Source organism: Paroedura picta, chromosome 2 (assembly GCF_049243985.1).
Source record: "Paroedura picta isolate Pp20150507F chromosome 2, Ppicta_v3.0, whole genome shotgun sequence".
Classification (NCBI taxonomy): Eukaryota; Metazoa; Chordata; class Lepidosauria; order Squamata; family Gekkonidae; genus Paroedura; species Paroedura picta.
In genome coordinates, this window is record NC_135370.1 from 171680672 (window position 1) to 171698593 (window position 17922).

The 17922-nt window shown below is 47.3% G+C and overlaps 1 protein-coding gene across 1 annotated transcript in view; it reads right to left on the reverse strand.

Annotated features, from left to right (window-relative positions):
* Nucleotides 1-5795: 5795 nt before the first annotated feature.
* ADSS1 (adenylosuccinate synthase 1) overlaps nucleotides 5796-17922 on the reverse strand; it is a 35332-nt gene continuing 23205 nt past the window's right edge. The window contains exons 9-13 of the mRNA XM_077323854.1: nucleotides 15046-15200; nucleotides 14001-14125; nucleotides 11231-11328; nucleotides 10236-10385; nucleotides 5796-8162 (exon numbers count right to left, since the gene is read on the reverse strand). Of these exons, the coding sequence (XP_077179969.1) occupies nucleotides 8110-8162; nucleotides 10236-10385; nucleotides 11231-11328; nucleotides 14001-14125; nucleotides 15046-15200 (581 nt within the window). The 3' untranslated portion in view covers nucleotides 5796-8109. The remainder of the gene's footprint in view (nucleotides 8163-10235; nucleotides 10386-11230; nucleotides 11329-14000; nucleotides 14126-15045; nucleotides 15201-17922) is intronic.

Sequence of the window (17922 nt, forward strand, 5' to 3'; positions counted from 1 at the left end):
CCCTTCTACGTCACGGCAGGTCTGACGAATCGTGGAGGGGCCTGCGGGGACGGGAGCCACTGACAGCGGCGAGTAGGCGGGGAGAGGTGACGTCATGGATTAGATTGCGGGGGGGGAATAGGGCGTTAATGAGCAAGGGCGCTGTGGGGTCCGATTGGTTGGAGGCGGGCGTGTAGCGGCGCGCGCGAGCGAGTGACCAACCAGCCAACAAGCCTGCTTCGCCCCACCCCTTAGCTCTTCCTTCTCTTGGATTGACTCCGCGACGGTTGTCCTCCCGTTCCGACCGAGCGCGCATGCGTGGGCTCCGCTGCGTTCTTTTCGCGCGCTCTGGCTGCCGCTGTTGGTCGGTTTCCAACTCTGGGTTGGGAGAAACCTGGGGACTTTGGGGTGGATCCTGGAGTGGGCGGGATTTGGGACCCTAGTGCCCCCACCCACCAGAGCAGCCGCTTTCTCCTGGGGAACTGATCTCTTTAGTCTGGAGATGATTCCAGGGGGGTCTCCAGGTCCCCCCTGGAGGTTGGCATCCCAGGAAGCAGACATTGGACCGCCGCCAAAAAGAAACACATTGTGAATAATTTCGATTGTTATTTTTTGTCATCATTACAGGGGTTATCTGAACTCCGGGTTGCCAGCTCTGGGCTGGGAAATACCTGGAAACTTTCGGGATGGAGCTGGGGCCGGGAGGGAGCTCAGTATGTTATGGAGTCCACCATCCAAGCCTTGCCTTGTATCGCTAGTCTGGAGAGGAGCAATAATTCGGGGGGGGGGGGGTTCCCCATGTCCTTCCCACTGGAGGTTGGCATGGGAATATTATTTATTTATTTATTTATTATATTTCTATGCCGCCCTCCCCGGAGGCTCAGGGCGGTTTACATTAAACTTATAAACAATACATGAAACAGTCTTCGTTAATAATCATACAATAATAACAGTGGTTGTAACAGTATAATATAACAGTACAACAATGCAACAGTGCAATGGCACAACAGGTCCAGAGCGCTCTGGTGGAGTTCTGGGAGGAAGGGGGGAGAGCGGGGGCCCTTCATTCGCTGTTGGTTGTGCTTGGTCTCAACCAAATGCCTGGAGGAAGAGCTTCTTTTTGCAGGCCCTGTGGAACTGTTTAAGCTCCACCAGGGCCCTGATCTCTTCTGGGAGCTCATTCCACCACGTGGGGGCCAGAACAGAGAATGCTCTGGCCCTGGTCGAGACCAGGTGGACCTCTTTAGGCCCAGGGACCATTAGCCGGTTGGTGGCAGTGGAGCGCAGAGCTCTTTTGGGGGCATAGGCAGGGAGGCGGTCCCTCAGGTACACTGGGCCCTGACCGCGAATGGCCTTGAAGGTAATTACCAGAACCTTTAGCCTGATCCGGAATTCAAAGAAAAACATTGTCAATCATTTCATTTCTTATTTTCGTCTTCATTACAGGGTTCTCTGATCCTAGGGTTGCCAGATTCAGGAATACCTGGAGACTTTGTGGGTACAGCTGGGAGTGGGTGGGATTTGGGGTGGGGAAGGGCCTCAGTGGAGTATAAAGCTATGGAGGCCCACCCTTCAGAGCTGCCATCTTCTCCAGGGGAATTGACCCGTGGCCTGGAAATGAGCTATATTCCAGGGGATCCACAGGTCCCACACGGAGGTAGCATTCCTAGCCCTTGGACAAGGTTGGGCTGGATCAGTGAAGGGGTGGATAGGTGGCTGGCTGGCTGGAAAGGAAGGACAGCCAGGTAGAGGGTGAATTGCTAGGCTAGTCTGCCTCCGAAAACAGACAGCGGGCCGTTCCTTCAATGCACTTTAATTGAGTCCTTCAATTCAAGTGGGAAGCTGTGTTGGTCTGAAGCAGCACAACCAATTGAGAGTCCAGTGGCACCTTTAAGACTTTGTGCTCTGGTCTGCAAACAGAAGAGACAGCTGAATGCTCTCCTTCAGAGAAGATGATGCCCTAAGATGCTTCCACGCTTGAGAGGACAGAAGGGAGGTCAAGTTCTCAGGTAACTGCTGTCAACAATTGATTATATATTTACTCATTACGCACTTAACGTGGACATCTTTATTGTACACATAATATTTGAGCCAGTTTGGTGTAGTGGTTAGGAGTGCGGACTTCTAATCTGGTATGCTGGGTTCGATTCTGCGCTCCCCCACATGCAGCCAGCTGGGTGACCTTGGGCTCCCCACGGCACTGAAAAAACTGTTTTGACCGAGCAAGAATATCAGGGCTCTCTCAGCCTCACCTACCCCACAGGGTGTCTGTTGTGGGGAGAGGAAAGGGAAGGCGACTGTAAGCCTTCGGGCAGGAAAGAGTGGCATATAAGAACCAACTCTTCTTCTATTTCCCATGACATTCAATCTCAACTGAATATAGACAAATCCAAATTGCTATTTTCCCTATTTATCTCTGGAATTTGTTATCTATGTTCATTATGTTGTATGTACATTTATTCCTACACTTTGCCAATAAGTATGACCTGATCACTTCCATTGCATTAGATTGTATCTGAGGCCATGTGCATGTGCACGAAAGCTCATACCTTGAATACAACTTTGCTGGCCTTAAAGGGGCCATTGGACTCTAAATTTGTTACCGTCCCTCGGTTTCTCCCATCTTTCCTTCACTGCTACTCTCTGAGGTGAGTTAGGGTGACAAGCCTGTGCAATGGAGCACAGTGGTGAGAGTGGAGAATTAGGACCAGAGAGACTGGGGTTCAAATCCCTGCTTGCTATGAAGCCCACGGAGAGTCCTGGGCAAGTCTCTCAGACTAACCTGCCTCACCGGTTGGTCTGAAGCCACAGAACAAACGTTTGAATACAGGGGTACCTTTAAGTACAATGAAGTTTTAGTCTGGTGGGCAAGCGCTCTTCTTCAGATATAAGGTACCACTGGAATCAAACATCTGACAGGAATGCTGATTCTGTGGACTTAGGCACATGGTGAGTGGGCAGAAGATATTGTGGCGGTGCTTGGTTCTTGTAGCCCTTTCTTCCATGCCCCGGGGATTCTGTTTTTTTTGGGGGGGGGGAAAGGGGCGGGGGGAGGCAGCATCTGGGCAGGGAATTGGGGTCAATCACTGTGGGTGGGCAGGTAGTTGAGTTTCCTGCATTGTGCAGTGGGTTGGACTAGATCACCCTGGAAGGCCCTTCCAGTTCTATGATTCGACTTCACAGGATCGTTGTGAGGAGAAAATAAGGAAGGGAGAACGGTGTGTGCTACCAGCCTAAGTTACTTGTAAGTCAGAATGGTCCCTTGGGAGCCCTGGAAGGGTTTCCTGAATGGGTGGGAGTTATTTTTTTATATATATCTTAAACATTCTTTTAACATTCAGCACTTTAGGTCCTTTCCCATCTATGGTGAAATGTTAAAGTGAATGTAGAGGTGGCTGTCCAAAAATATCAAAGAAAAAAGGTTCCTGGAAGCCCAGCTAGCGGGATCTGCCCATCTTTAAGAACACAATTGATACATTTTAATGAACTCCTTTTTGGTCTGCGGACCTTCTTTAGTGCAATATTTTCCACCACAGAACAATGGACCCTTCATAATATATCATTCATTGCATCTATAGATCTTCAGTAGCTCAACAACACAGGTCTCCTGTGAGATCAAGAGTTGTGGTCCATTGCATAGGAATTCCTTTTGTGTTGATTTGATTGTACCGTGAACCCTTTTGTTGTGCCTGCTTTGGTACGTTCTGCAAGGCAAGTTTGTATTCACATGAACGCACATGAAGCTGCTTTATATTGAACCAGGCCCTTGGTCTATCAAGATCACTACTGTCTATTCCGCCTGGCAGCAGCTTCCCATGGTCTTAGGCAGAGCTCTTTACTGCCTGGTCCTTTTTAATTGGAGATGGTGTGGACTGAACCTGGGGCCTTCAGGAGGCCAAGCAGATGCCCTGTTACTGAGCCATGGCCCTTAATCCATCACAAAAGATGTTCTCTTCTGATTATTTTTGCCCCATGCTGGTCCTCCTCACCCACAGCTGTGCAACCATGAGTCTGCCAAGAATAGGCAGATGGTGCCAGAGGTGTTGACATTACATTTCCTAGCTGTTGTACAAACCTTTTAGCAACATCTGCTGCCACCTTGTTTGCTGGCTGTCTGAGAATGGAAACAGTAAAATCTGTCTTGTCTAAATCCAGTGTTTTGTTATGTTGGCAAGACAGCTCAATGGTGATTTGCTAATCAGTTGCCACTCAGGCCTGTGGGAATCCAGGGTGGTGAAGCAGTTAAACAGCGGCAGCTTCTAATCTAGGGAGCTGGGTTTGTTTTCCCCGCTCTTCTTCCACATGCATTGGCCACCTTGGGCTTGTCGTAACTGTGTTATTCTGACTGAGCAGTCCTGTCAGAAGCTCTCTCAGCCTCCCCTACCTCACAGGGTGTCTGTTGTGGGGAAAGGAAGGAAAGGCGATTGGAAGCCGCTTTGAGACTCCCTTGGACAGTGAAAAGCAGGGTGTAAAAACCAACTCCTCTAGAGGCTCAAGCATTGGTTTTGGAATATGGTGGAGACAGTCCTCGGGGATGACTTTGTGGGAAGTCTAAGACTTTGCCCAGTCTCTTAGCCTCAGACTTCAGAGGGGATCTGTAGAGTCAGCGGGACCTATAGGTCAAGACCTTGAACATCCTTCCTTTCTACTGTCCTGTCTTTAGTGTGTAGATCACTATTCTCCAGGAATCTTCCTTATGGCTGACACTTTCTCTTGCACCTTTCTCCATCTTGGCATCTCTATCCATCCCCGCTGGCCTCCTAGTTAGGCTACATTAGAATCCTGCCTGTCATGACTACAACGCAGTTCCTTAAAAGAACAGATGCATTTTAATTTGCAGAGAAAGAAGCTGTGTGTGTAACTTCAACAGCACACACAAACCAGACCGACTCTGCCATGTTATGGGCCTTGAGCCCCCCTTCCAGCATAATATTCCTTTAGAACTTAGGTCAACTGAATGTATCACCTGCCATGACCTAGATCAGTGGTCTCCAACCCCCAATCTGGAGACCGGTCCCAGTTGATACCGGGCCGTGGCTCCTCCTCCCCAGCTGCTACCTTGGGGGCTGCCCTGCCACTCTGCCACCGGCTCACCTTTGGTGCTCTCCAGCGGCCGCCAAGGCTGGGGCTCCCCCTCGGCGTGGCACTGCACAGCTGCTGCTGGCAGCGCCTCCCAGCGGGTGGCGGGAAGTCAGGGGCCCCAGTGGGAAAGCAAGCAGAGCAGGGGCTCAGGCAGCGGCGGCAACATCCCCCGGGCCTCAGTAAAATTGTCAAGCGTTGACCGGTCCCAGGAGATAAAAAGGTTGGGGACCACTGACCTAGATGGCCCAGGCTAGCCAGAACTCAGAAGGTAAGCACTCAGCCCTGGCAAGTATTTGGATGGAAGACCTCCAAGCAGAATCTGTAAAACTGAATTTATTTGTGTTATATGCAAGAAAATGCTACCCGCAGATGCACACCCTGTGCCTCCAAATCTGGCACACAGTAACATTCTTGATCACTTTCTCCCAATCCAAACCTGGGTCCATGGTCCTTCTTGGCAAGCCCTTCTCAATCTGGCAAAGTTTGAGTCCAGTGGCCGCTTTAATATGTTGGGACGGGTTTAAGGCAGGCACCATTTTCAACTGAAAGGGGAAAGGTATTTTTAAAATACTTACCTGGTGCCACATCAGGGGCTGCTCGCAGCAGCTTTTGAGGGACCAAAATACTTCAGCCTCACCATGTAGTATGGACCCTCCCTTAAGTCTGATATTTTGGTTAATGCCTATCCGTGTAGTACAACTTCCTTGTGAAGAAAAGGAACAGAAAGACAAATCTTGCACTTCCATAAGCCTTTATTGAACAAAAAGGAAGATTTCTAAGATAAGAGCGTTCATCTCCATTTACAATATACAAAAATAACCAAGAGGACTCTTAGTGCGTTAGTTAAGAAGTCTATACTTGACTGTACTCAGTAACAGGGACATAGAAAGCCTCATGGGGCTCCTTTGACTTCCCCCTATATCCTGTGCTGGGATATCCTCTTAAGACATCTGCTCTGCTCTCAAGCCCCAGAACAGTTAAAACAGTTTTGTTTCAGGTTAGGAACCTAGAATCTAAACTGACCAAGCAAAGCTATGTTAAACTATCAACAACCATGTTCCACACCAAACAATTCCTAAAATGTAGAACAGGGAAAACAGGCACAACGGTAAAGGTCATTACTCACTTCAAAAATATTCTTCATATATTAAGGCTTGTATCACTGAGCGAACTGTACAACTCCCTTATAAATTAAAAGAGGTCTGAATCTCAGAACAAAACATAGTTCTGCTGAAATTAGAACACACAATTCAAGAAGGTTCTCGAACACAGTGAAAGGAAAGAAAATAAAATTACAGGAACAACAACAACAAAAAAAGTGTAATTGTGAGGAAAAGGCCTGATGATAAATGGGCACAATCCATGGGGAAGTTCTGCGAAAGCCCCTCTGAAATGGACAGCAGCAGCACAAGTGCTCTGCTGGCAGGGGCTCATGGGAATTGTAGTCCATGGACATCTGGAGGACCACAGGTTGACTGCCCCTGCTCTAGGACACAACTGCCACTCATTTTGATGGCTCTCCCATGGATCCAACAGGGCTTGTCATGTTCTGAGGATTCCCTGTTAATTCCTGGGTTGGCAACATCTCTGCAGGTGTCTTTTTACTGAATGTGGAACTCTGCACCATAGGAGGTCTGCAAAAGTACCTCTGTAACCCTGGAAGAAAGCTAGATCTGCAATGCTCAGGATTCTAACCTTAGCCCAAGATAGCCCAGGCGATCCCAATCCCACCTGGCTAGCGCTTGGGTGACCTCCAAGGATCATTATGGCTGAGGAAGTGTTGGTCTTAAAGGTGCCACTGGACTAAAACTTGGCTCTGCTGGTTTAGACCAAGACGGCGACCCACATGAATCTAACTACTCTTAATGTTTTGCGAAGCAACTGAAAGAGCAGCCACAACACTCCTACTCAGACCAGGCACTAAAGGAGAGTGTTATGTGGCCACCACCTCCCTTTCCGTATTTTGTAGAATTTTCCAACCCGGCCAAGGTCCCTTCGATCTCCTACCTATTTCACAACAGGCAAGAGCACAGCACCTCTAGAGGAGAGAGTGTGAATATTCAGGAGGAGGGGATGATGATTCTTCGGGCCAAAGCCGGTCAAGGTGCAGGGCCGGATTTTCCTATAGGCTAGCTAGGCTTCAGCCTAGGGCCTCAAGATCAAGAGGGGCCTATATTCCACATTTTTTTATAAAGGTTAGTACCAATCACAACATTTTTCATTTAACATTGATATATATCACAGTAATGCTGTATTTTATTATCTCTCATGTAATTTACAAGCTTAAAAATAGGAGGCGAAAGGGCCACATAAGCGGAATAGCCTAGGGCCTCTTTTCATGTAAATCCGGCCCTGGTCACGTGACTCCAGCTTGATCCACTGCAGAGATTGCCTTCAGCTCCTGGCTTCCACCACTGTATGGACCATCTCCTTTGCTCCTCCCCCATTTATATCTGGGTATTTGATTACTAAAAAGCAAAAGATGTATGCGATCTGAAGAGAAACCAGAGTGTGATGGCCAGTGGCTAATGCAGTAAAACTTAATCTGAACCTGAAATCTGATCACTAAAAGGGTACAGTTTCACTAAAAGGGTATGATGTTTCTTGTGCTTGGAAGGGTCCACTCCATTTTGGTTAGCTTTTTAAAAAGGAGCTGCATAACCAGCTTAAATGTTAGATGCTGTGATCAACTTTTGCTGCTATTTCAATTGCTGCCTAATACAAGAATCACACCTTAACTGTCACCTACGACCTGACATAAATCTCAAGTCCTAGCAGCCTCGAGGAAAAATAGTTGTATACGGTAGCTTAGCCTTCGTTTCAAAGGTGACCCTGAATTCTCTCCCTATCCCAAGATCTGTCCTATTCTTATTTTGTGTTCCTGATTTTTTTAAAAAAAATACATATACCTACTTGAAGATACAAGAGCTGTCTAGCCCAAAACTAGGAATAACACTTCAGTCTTAACAGCCTCTTCATCTCTGCTCAGAAGTTTGAAGGAGCAGACGAATGCTTGAAAACAGCTTCCCCTCAAAGTTCTTTGTTCATTTAGAAGAGCTGGATCATCGATTCCCTTGATTTTCCGACTCCGACCCATTTCACTGTGGAAGAGACACATAAATAATTATTAGCACAATATACTTGGAAGCAAACAGCAACGTGTTTTAGGCCGTAATCTTAAACGTGTCAGTGCCGACTCTGGATACCCCGCTGACCGAGAGCCGATGAATTTAGAATTGCGGTTCTATAAAACGAAAAGGAAGGATGCTTAAACTTTGCCAGAAATGGGTAACAAAACTCAAATGTGGTCTTCTAAAACTCGATCAACTAACAATTTATTCTAATGTTTTGGTTCCATGCAATTAGGGAGCAGTTTTTTTTAATAGCCAAATTAACGAAGCCATAAATGTAGAAAAGCTACCATGTAAATGCCTATAGGCAAGGCAGGCTTATGTCTTTCTTGGCTATAACAACATTCCACAACGGCATCATCTGGCCCAGTAAATCCTCTGAGGCTGCAGACACTTCTGTGAATCCACAATCTGGTTGCAGAGCTGATCTCTCTTCCTCTGTCTCCATAAGAACATCAGAAGAGCCCTGTTGGATATAGACCAGTGGTCCCTCTAGTCCAGCCTCCTGTCTCACACAGGGGCCAACCAGTTCCTCTGAGGGCCAGCATCAGGGCAGAGGCCAAGGCTCTGGGTGTTGCCTCCTGGCTCTGGGATTCTGAGGATTAATGCCTCTGAATGTGGAGGTTCTTCTCAGTCCCCTTTTAAAGTTATTTATTCCAGGAAATTAATTCCATGGCTGATGCACCCCAAGCCTATGCCCCAAGTTTGGGCTTGGCTCTGAACTCCTTAGAATTGATAATCCAGCCCAGTGTTGCAGCAACCCAAGATTCTGCCACCTTGTGGCTGCTCCCATTGTTCCCACTACCACCAAATTCTCTCCTTTAAACCCTTGCAGTCAGGATTAGAATACAGAGCTGATCAAAAGCAGTAGCTGCCCACTACTTATTTATTTATCCAGTTTCCCGCCAATCTCAGCAGTCCAACTCTGGATGATGTGCAACATTTTATAAAAACAGATAAAAACTAATCTAAAACAGTCAAAATAACATCAATGACAGTTCAGTTTGGAGCTCACAATGTCTGCCTCGCTACCATTTGGTTTCTTTTTTATTTATATTTATATACCGCCCTCCCACGAAGCCTCAGGGCGGTTCTGGCGTCTCTCTTGTCAAATGAAGGTTTTCATCTTCCCTGATTTGAATAGCTGATCCTGTGTGGGAGGGTGGGGCCCACATAATGTTGGCACTGAATGGACCACTCTGCCCCCCAACCCCTTTTCCACCTAATCCTGGGTCAGTCAAATCTTGTCCCATCTGTCCCCAGGTTTTAAAGACAGAGCATGCTGGTTGTTTTTCTTTAAGACTTTTCAAAATCAATGGTTAAACTTCTTGTAGGAAGTTTTATTGTTGTGACCCACCCCGAGACTGTTGCCAGAGGGGCAGCCTAGACATAAAAATATTATAATAATTAGCAAGAAAGCCCATTGCAACCAGAAGTGCAATGGGCGCTAGGACCCAGGGGACACTGGCAGGTGCAGATCTTCCTCTCCCTCTCCCTCTCACAGGTACTGGCTCCTGCTGGAGGGAGGGCGGGAGCTGTAGGGGCAGGGCCAATCAGGGTGCAGGCAGCTTTGCTGGCCGCACCCTGATTGGCCCCATTCCAACTCGGACACCTTGGACACGTTCCACCCCCCAGGCTGTTTCACAAATATTAAGAGGAACAATGGATAAGGATATGGCTGTGTATTCAGATGTTCAGAGGTTAGAATCCATATATCTCACAGGGCATAGTTTCCTATGCAGGGTTTTCGTGGGCAGCTCTCCAACACTTGATGGGGAAGATGTCTGTCATTGATTAGCTGGTTTCCTTGAGGATGCGTAGCCCTAAAAGCAGCCCTGAGCCGAAAATCATACTTTTGAGCCACCTTTGTGACATGTGGAACGGAGGGCACAACTGATAGTGAAACAGATATCAGGGTGAAGGCAACAGAAAAGTGGATTCACGGAGAGGTGACTGCACTCTTCAGGAGCTAGACACTCCCTTGACAATGGTTCTATTAAAATTAATACAGAGGGCTGCCCCAGGAGAGCAATGGGAGCGTACCTGCCACTCCAACGTGATTCTCCACAAACCGAATGTAGTTTTGTGCTTTAGGTGGGAGATCCTCCCATTTTCTGGCATTAGTTGTGTCCGTCTTCCACCCTGGCATAGTTTCGTACTCCACCTCCACTTTCTGCAATATTTCTTGGTTAGCTTTATTTTTTTAAAAAAAGAAGTGTGAATCAGAACACAATTTAACATTGAAAAGCTATAGGGATATCTGGCAGCATTATTAAAACATAACTAGTTGAGGTGGCGACAGCCACTTATTAGTCACTATCAAGAACATTAATTTTTAGGCAAGGCCTTGCTCCCCCCATCCCTGCCCCACCTACTTTTGTGCCCTCTTCCTGCTTCCTTACCTGTGCCAGTTGCTCCTTACTCCCCACTAACACACAGTACCTCACTTCCCACCTGTCCCCTGCAAGCCCCATCCCTTGCACTTCCCCCCCTTACCTCTGCTGTCCTTCCCCACCCCATAAAAAGAAAAAGAATTGTAATATTTAGGCTGAAAGAGACATCTGTATCTAGTAGCCGCTCCTGGGAAACTCGGTTCCGAAAGTATTCCCGACGGATCTTACAAAACCCATTAACACTATAAAAAGTAGGCCCCAAACTAGGGGTCTCAAGGTCAGGGGTGCTAAGAACTACAGGCAAACAGTTCATTAAAGGTAAAGGTATCCCCTGTGCAAGCACCGGGTCATGTCTGACCCTTGGGGTGACGCCCTCTAGTGTTTTCATGCCAGGCTCAATATGGGGTAGTTTGCCATTCCCTTCCCCAGTCATTACCGTTTACCCCCCAGCAAGCTGGGTACTCATTTTACCGGCCTTGGAAGGATGGAAGGCTGAGTCAGGCTTGAGCCGGCTGCTGGGATTGAACTTCCAGCCTCATGGGCAGAGCTTCAGACAGCATATCTGCTGCCTTACCACTCTGCGCCACAAGAGGCTCTTTAAACAGTTCACTAAAGGATATTAAATCAAGGAGGGTAACAACATACCTGGAAAATACGGAATCCTTTTCCCTCCTAGCTTGTAAGCCACACCAACTTTGATCTCGTCGAGGGCGTCCAGAATATCCAGCTTGGTTAATGCGAGACTGCCCAGAAAACAAAGATCTCCAAATCAATGCTTTAATCCCCTCTAAAACCTACTTTCACCTATGATTTTACTTATGAGCCATCTCAAAAAATGTGTAGAATATGAATTTCAATAATTACAGAATTACTCCAACAGATGAATTAAAAGGGTTTAACACACGTACTCTAACCCCCCCAACCCTGCTTTTTTTTTAAAAAGCAGGTATGAGCCACATAGTAAAAGCATAATCAAATTCATAATAATTTTTAAGTGTGAACTTAAGATGTCAGCTAAGGGAACATGCTCTATAACAGGGGTAGTCAACCTGTGGTCCTCCAGATGTCCATGGACTACAATTCCCATGAGCCCCTGCCAGCAAACGCTGGCAGGGGGCTCATGGGAATTGTAGTCCATGGACATCTGGAGGACCACAGGTTGACTACCCCTGCTCTATAAGGACAGGGAAAGCTTACATTGCTAGCCTCTGGAGATGAACCAGGCTCCGCATCTCTTCCCTGCATCTTTAGGGAAGGCAGCTGTAAACCATTTGGACAACTCTGGAGAGAAGTGGCAACACCTGGGGGTCATCCGATTCGGCTGCTATCAATCATGCCAACTGGGTCATCTCATTGTTCTCAGCCACATCAATAAACTCTTTGACTGGCAACGCTGAATGCTCTCAGGGTATAATTGCCTCTTGATTCTAGCCTTGAACCAGGGCAGTCTGAACTGCGATTTTGCTGAAGCTTCATGGTAAGAATTCTTTTTGACCTAGACTAGATGAGTCCATTAGCTATGGGGGGACTCGCCTTTAACTCTCTCTTTTTTTGGGGGGGGGGTCTTTTACTCATGAGTCACTTCCGCATCATATTGTCGCCACTCTGTTAATGTGGTTTTTCCTTTTACAAAATAACTTTTATACCAGTTTTGGTTTGTGTCTGCATTCTTTCACACTCTCCATATCCCGGCGGAACCCAGTGGGGTTGGGCAGAACCAGCCCTTCCCCAGGGGTGAGTTCTTACAATAACATTTTAAAACTTAAAGGTAGTGTAGGTAGTTATTTCCTGCCTGTCCCCCAGCCCTCCTGCCGTTTTCTCCAAGGGAACTGATCTTGGTAGCCTAGAGATCAATTGTAATAGCAAGTGATCTCCGGGTGCCACCTGGAGGTTGGCAGCCCCAGTACCCACGTATTCCGGTTCTTAAGAGTTTCCGTGCCCTTCCTTCAAACATATTTGGGTACCCAACTAGAAAACAGACAAAAATGCCTTGGATGGTTGTTGGGACCCGTGTTGGTGGTGTATTATTTCTGCCTTGAGCTTCCAGAACTAGCTATCTCCCACCACTGAATGTTCAAGTAGCTCCCAGAACTAGCTATCTCCCACCCCTGGGCTGACACACATATAATCTGAATCCACATGATTAAGAGAATCAAAGAGTGAACCTAGAATCGCTCCCTCCCTCCACACCTCCTCCTCTTGAGCATGGGCTCTGACCACTCTTCACCCCAATCAAAGATTGACATCAACCCACCCCATTAACTATTGTTAGGGCTAATCAAGGTTCTATCTTACCTGGTTCTTCAAAAATTGGTTAATTTTCTCTCTCTCTCTCTCTCTCTCTCTCTCACACACACACACACACATACACAGAACGCACCTTTTCCAGGCTATCAAACAGCAAGAGGACGCCAAGGTTACTCCCACACTGGGTGTTTGGTTCAGCTGGAATGCTAACACGGAAGGGGATTTTTGTAGTTCCTTCACACACTGCCTAAGCTTTCTTTCGGCTTTGCTGTGACCTTTCCTAAGCTGCCACTGTGGAAAGATCTCTGCAAAGCCAGGAGGGAGCTGTCCTGTGACCATGCCAGCTTTGTCTTAATCTCCGGACTTGAGTTGTACTCCCTGCCAGTGCCCCTCCCCGCCCTTTGTCTCTGGCTTTCCTCTAGCCCTCTGAAGTGTAGAGGATGTGTTTTGTTATGTTAACGCCTTATGGCTTGTTCCTAGCTAGAAGGTAAACATGTTGGTGCTGCTCTTTGCCTGGTTGAGAATTAGACTAACAGTCTCTGCTTTGCTTTAGGGTGTTCAGGGCTGATCCTGCGTAGAGCAGGAGGTTGGACTAGATGGCCTGTATGGCCCCTTCCAACTCTATGATTCTATGATTCACACTCTCCTAGATCAAAGGAGTCAACTAGGGCAGGGGTGGCCAAACTGTGGTTCTCCAGATATCCATGGACTACAATTCCCATGAGCTCCTGCCAGCATCAAACTGGCTCTCTAGATAGCCATGCTGGCAGGGGCTCATGGGAATTGTAGTCAGCGGAAATCTAGAGAGTCACAGATTGGCCACCCCTGCTCTATGGCATTATACCCTGCTGAGGTTCTTCCCCATCCCACACTCCAAGCTCTGCCCCCAAAAATCTACCAGTATTTCCCAACTCAGAGCTGGCAAACCCTAGTTAATGCTAGACTGCTGCTACAAATGGCTCTATGCTTGCCACATTGGAAGCAAATCAAACGTGGCCTCTTGAGGCAGAGATTAGCATCTTCATGGCAACAGGGGCGATATTGTCTTTTGCCAATACACAAAAACATAACACTTTACTAAACTACTCTTAAGTTACCTACATATCAATACTCAACAGGGTAAAAAGCTACGAGTTCCAAGGGTAGCTCAAAATCTGTGATTGCTTACGCGGTGAATCCGTTGATCATATGAGCGTATCTCAGAATGATAAGGTCTAGCCAGCCACAGCGCCTCTTCCTGCCCGTGGTCACTCCCCACTCGTGGCCTCGAGACTGGAGGAGGTCTCCAATTTCCTGCCGGGAAGCAAACATATTGACCGTTGGAGCTGAGCATCAGGCAGTCGGAAGGATCTGACTGTTCAGTTTCCAAAGTCAATGCAATTCTTGAAAGACAATACACAGCCATTTATTAAAAATCAGTAGGTCGGCTTTGGCCAAAAAGTTCATACCACATGGGATTCCCGTGTCTACAGTATGCCACATTCTACATGTTATTCAGCAAAATGTTTATTTTGGATTTTCTAATCAAGAAGAGAGTTGGTTCTTCTATGCCACTTTTCTCTACCCAAAGGAGGCTCAAAGCAGCTAACATTCACCTTCCCTTTCCTCTCCCCACAACAGACTCCCTGTGAGGGAGGGGAGGCTGAGAGAGCCCTGATATTACTGAAGAAGAGTTGGTTCTTATATGCCACATTTCTCAACACAAAGGAGTTTCAAAGCGGCTTACAGTCGCTTTCCTTTTCCTCTCAACAGACACCCTGTGAGGTGGGTGAGGCAGAGAGAGCCTTGATATCACTGCTCAGTCAGAAGAGTTTTATCAGTGCCGTGCTGAGCCCAAGGTCATCCAGCTGGCTGCATGTGGGGGAGTGCAGAATCGAACCCAGCATGCCAGATTAGAAGTCTCTGCATAGTGACCCTGGACTGCCTTGTTGCTTTCCCATCCAAGAACTAACAAGGGCTCACCCTGTGTAGCTTCTGAGGTCTGACAAGCTTATTTTCAGCCCACCAACTATGGTTTCAAGACATTCAGCCTACCCCCGTTAAATCACCTCTCCACTCCTCACTTCCGCCCACCCCCCCTCAAGGCCATTCCTCAGTGTGGATTCTGCACCCGCCTCCCCAGTGTGATCTTTCCAAGAGTCCTTACACAACTCTGGCGGTACAATTCTGCCCTCATCAGCCTCATTTCTCGGCTTCGGTCGAGTCCAACCTACGTTTATCTGTTCAGTGGGGAAGGCTCCAATGCCCACTCTTGTCGTGTAGGCCTTCACTACCCCATACACCTCCCCGATATATTGAGGAGGGATGCCGAGTCCAGTACACACGCCGCCCACGGTGCAGTTGGAAGAGGTCACAAAAGGGTACGTGCCTGCCAAAAAAAGCCAACATGAAACAGAAATTTGAGGAATTGTGCATGTCAGACAAGCAGCTTTGATTGGTGCATTTCAAAATGCACCATTAATTACTTTGAAGAAGAAGAGCTGGTTCTTATATGCTCCTTTTCTCTACCCGAAGGAGTCTCAAAGTGGCTTACAGTCGCCTTCCCTTTCCTCTCCCCACAACAGACACCCTGTGAGGGAGGGGAGGCTGAGAGAGCCCTGATATTACTAAAGAAGAAGAAGAGTTGGTTCTTATATGCCGCTTTTCTCTACCCGAAGGAGGCTCAAAGCAGCTTACTTTCGCCTTCCCTTTCCTCTCCCCACAACAGACACCCTGTGAGGGAGGTGAGGCTGAGAGTGCCCTGATATCACTGCTCGGTTAGGAGAGTCCTGACGATAGCAACAAAATATTCCGAGGACAGAGGTCAGCACAGCAAAAAAGAGTTTGTGACGTGGGTTATTAGGGCAGAAAAGGAGAAGTGGAACATTGAGGGGCTTTACGCACCGGGATCTTTGTAGCAAATTGGTCACTGAATGAAAAATCGCCATTTAAAATAGTGGAATTCGTCGTTATGCATACCTGCCTTTGTAGTGGAATCCAGTTGCGTTTTGTAGCGTTTCCCACAGGCTTCTGGTCTCGGCAGAAATCGCTAGAAAGGAAGCGCTATTGCCGAGCTCGTCCCGCCCCTGGCCGTCAAGCAGCCAATGGGCAGCCGTTAACATGCTCCCAAACAGCCCCTTTCCCTTTAAGAAAGGTTTAAAAAAAAAAAAAAAACAGACCCATTGCAACGAATCTGTGTTAATTCGTTGCAACGGAGAGGATGCTGCATGTGGATGCTGCATGTGGATGCTGCACTTTGTGAGCAGCTTGAGAAAATATCCAAACGGCAGGACCTTGTCATCATGGGTGACTTCAATTTCCCAGATGTGTGCTGGGAAACAAACTCTGCGAAGCGTCCTCAGTCATGCAAGTTTCTGACCTGCCTGGCTGACAATTTCATTTATCAAATGGTAGATGAACCCACAAGAGGTTCAGCCATACTGGACTTAATACTGACCAACAGGCAAGAGTTGGTGGATGAGGTGAAGGAGGTGGGGACCCTCGGGGGAAGTGACCATGTCCTCATAGAATTCCTTTTGAGATGGGGAGCCAAGGAAGCTTGTAGCCAGACGCGGATGTTGGATTTTCGTAGGGCAAACTTTAATAAACTCAGAGACATGATGAGTATCATACCATGGACGAGAATGCTGGAAGGGAAGGGAGCATGTGAAGGGTGGGCGTTACTCAAACAAGAGCTATTGCATGCTCAATCAATGACTATTCCAGAAATACGAAAACACTGCAGGAGCTCTAAGAAGCCTATTTGGATGAACAGAGAACTTCAAGAGGAACTAAGAAAGAAAAGGAAAATGTTCAGGAAATGGAGGGAAGGACAGAGCTCTAAAGAAGAGTACCTACAGGTTACTAGGCACTGTAGATCAATCATCAGAAAGGCCAAATCTGAGAGTGAGCTAAGATTGGCCAGGGAAGCCCACTGTAACAAGAAAAGATTTTTCAGTTACGTGAGGAGCAAACGTAAAGTAAAGGAGGCAATAGGCCCGCTGTTGGGTGCGGATGGACAAACTCTAACGAAAGATGGAGAGAAAGCAGAAAGGCTTAGTGCCTATTTTACATCTGTTTTTTCCCACAGGTCAAAGTGTTTAGGCACATCTAGAGATGGCTGTAGCCAAAGGATAGTGTCTAGGTGGCAGGTTAACATGGATAGAGAGGTTGTCGAGAGGCATTTAGCTGCACTGGATGAGTTCAAATCCCCTGGTCCAGATGAAATGCACCCAAGAGTACTCAAAGAACTTTCCAGAGAACTTGCACAGCCCTTGTCCATCATCTTCGGAACCTCTTTAAGGACTGGAGATGTCCCGGAGGACTGGAAAAGAGCAAACGTTATTCCGATCTTCAAAAAAGGGAGGAAGGATGACCCGGGAAACTACAGACCAGTGAGTCTGACCTCCGTTGTGGGGAAGATAATGGAACAGATATTAAAGGGAGTGATCTGCAAACATCTGGTGGATAATTTGGTGATCCAAGGAAGTCAGCATGGATTTGTCTCCAACAGGTCCTGCCAGACCAACCTAGTTTCCTTTTTTGACCAAGTAACAGGTTTGCTGGATCGAGGAAATTTGGTTGATGTCATTTACTTGGATTTTAGTAAAGCTTTTGACAAGGTTCCCCATGATGTTCTGATGGATAAGTTGAAGGACTGCAATCTGGATTTTCAGATAGTTAGGTGGATAAGGAATTGGTTAGAGAACCGCACTCAAAGAGTTGTTGTCAATGGTGTTTCATCAGAGTGGAGAGAGGTGAGTAGCGGGGTACCTCAGGGCTCGGTGCTCGGCCCGGTACTTTTTAACATATTTATTAATGATCTAGATGAGGGGGTGGAGGGACTACTCATCAAGTTTGCAGATGACATCAAATTGGGAGGACTGGCAAATACTCCGGAAGATAGAGACAGAGTTCAACGAGATCTGAACACAATGGAAAAATGGGCAAATGAGAACAAGATGCAATTTAATAAAGATAAGTGTAAAGTTCTGCATCTGGGTCAGAAAAATGAAAAGCATGCCTACTGGGATGGGGGATACGCTTCTAGGTAGCACTGTGTGTGAACGAGACCTTGGGGTACTTGTGGATTGTAAACTAAACATGAGCAG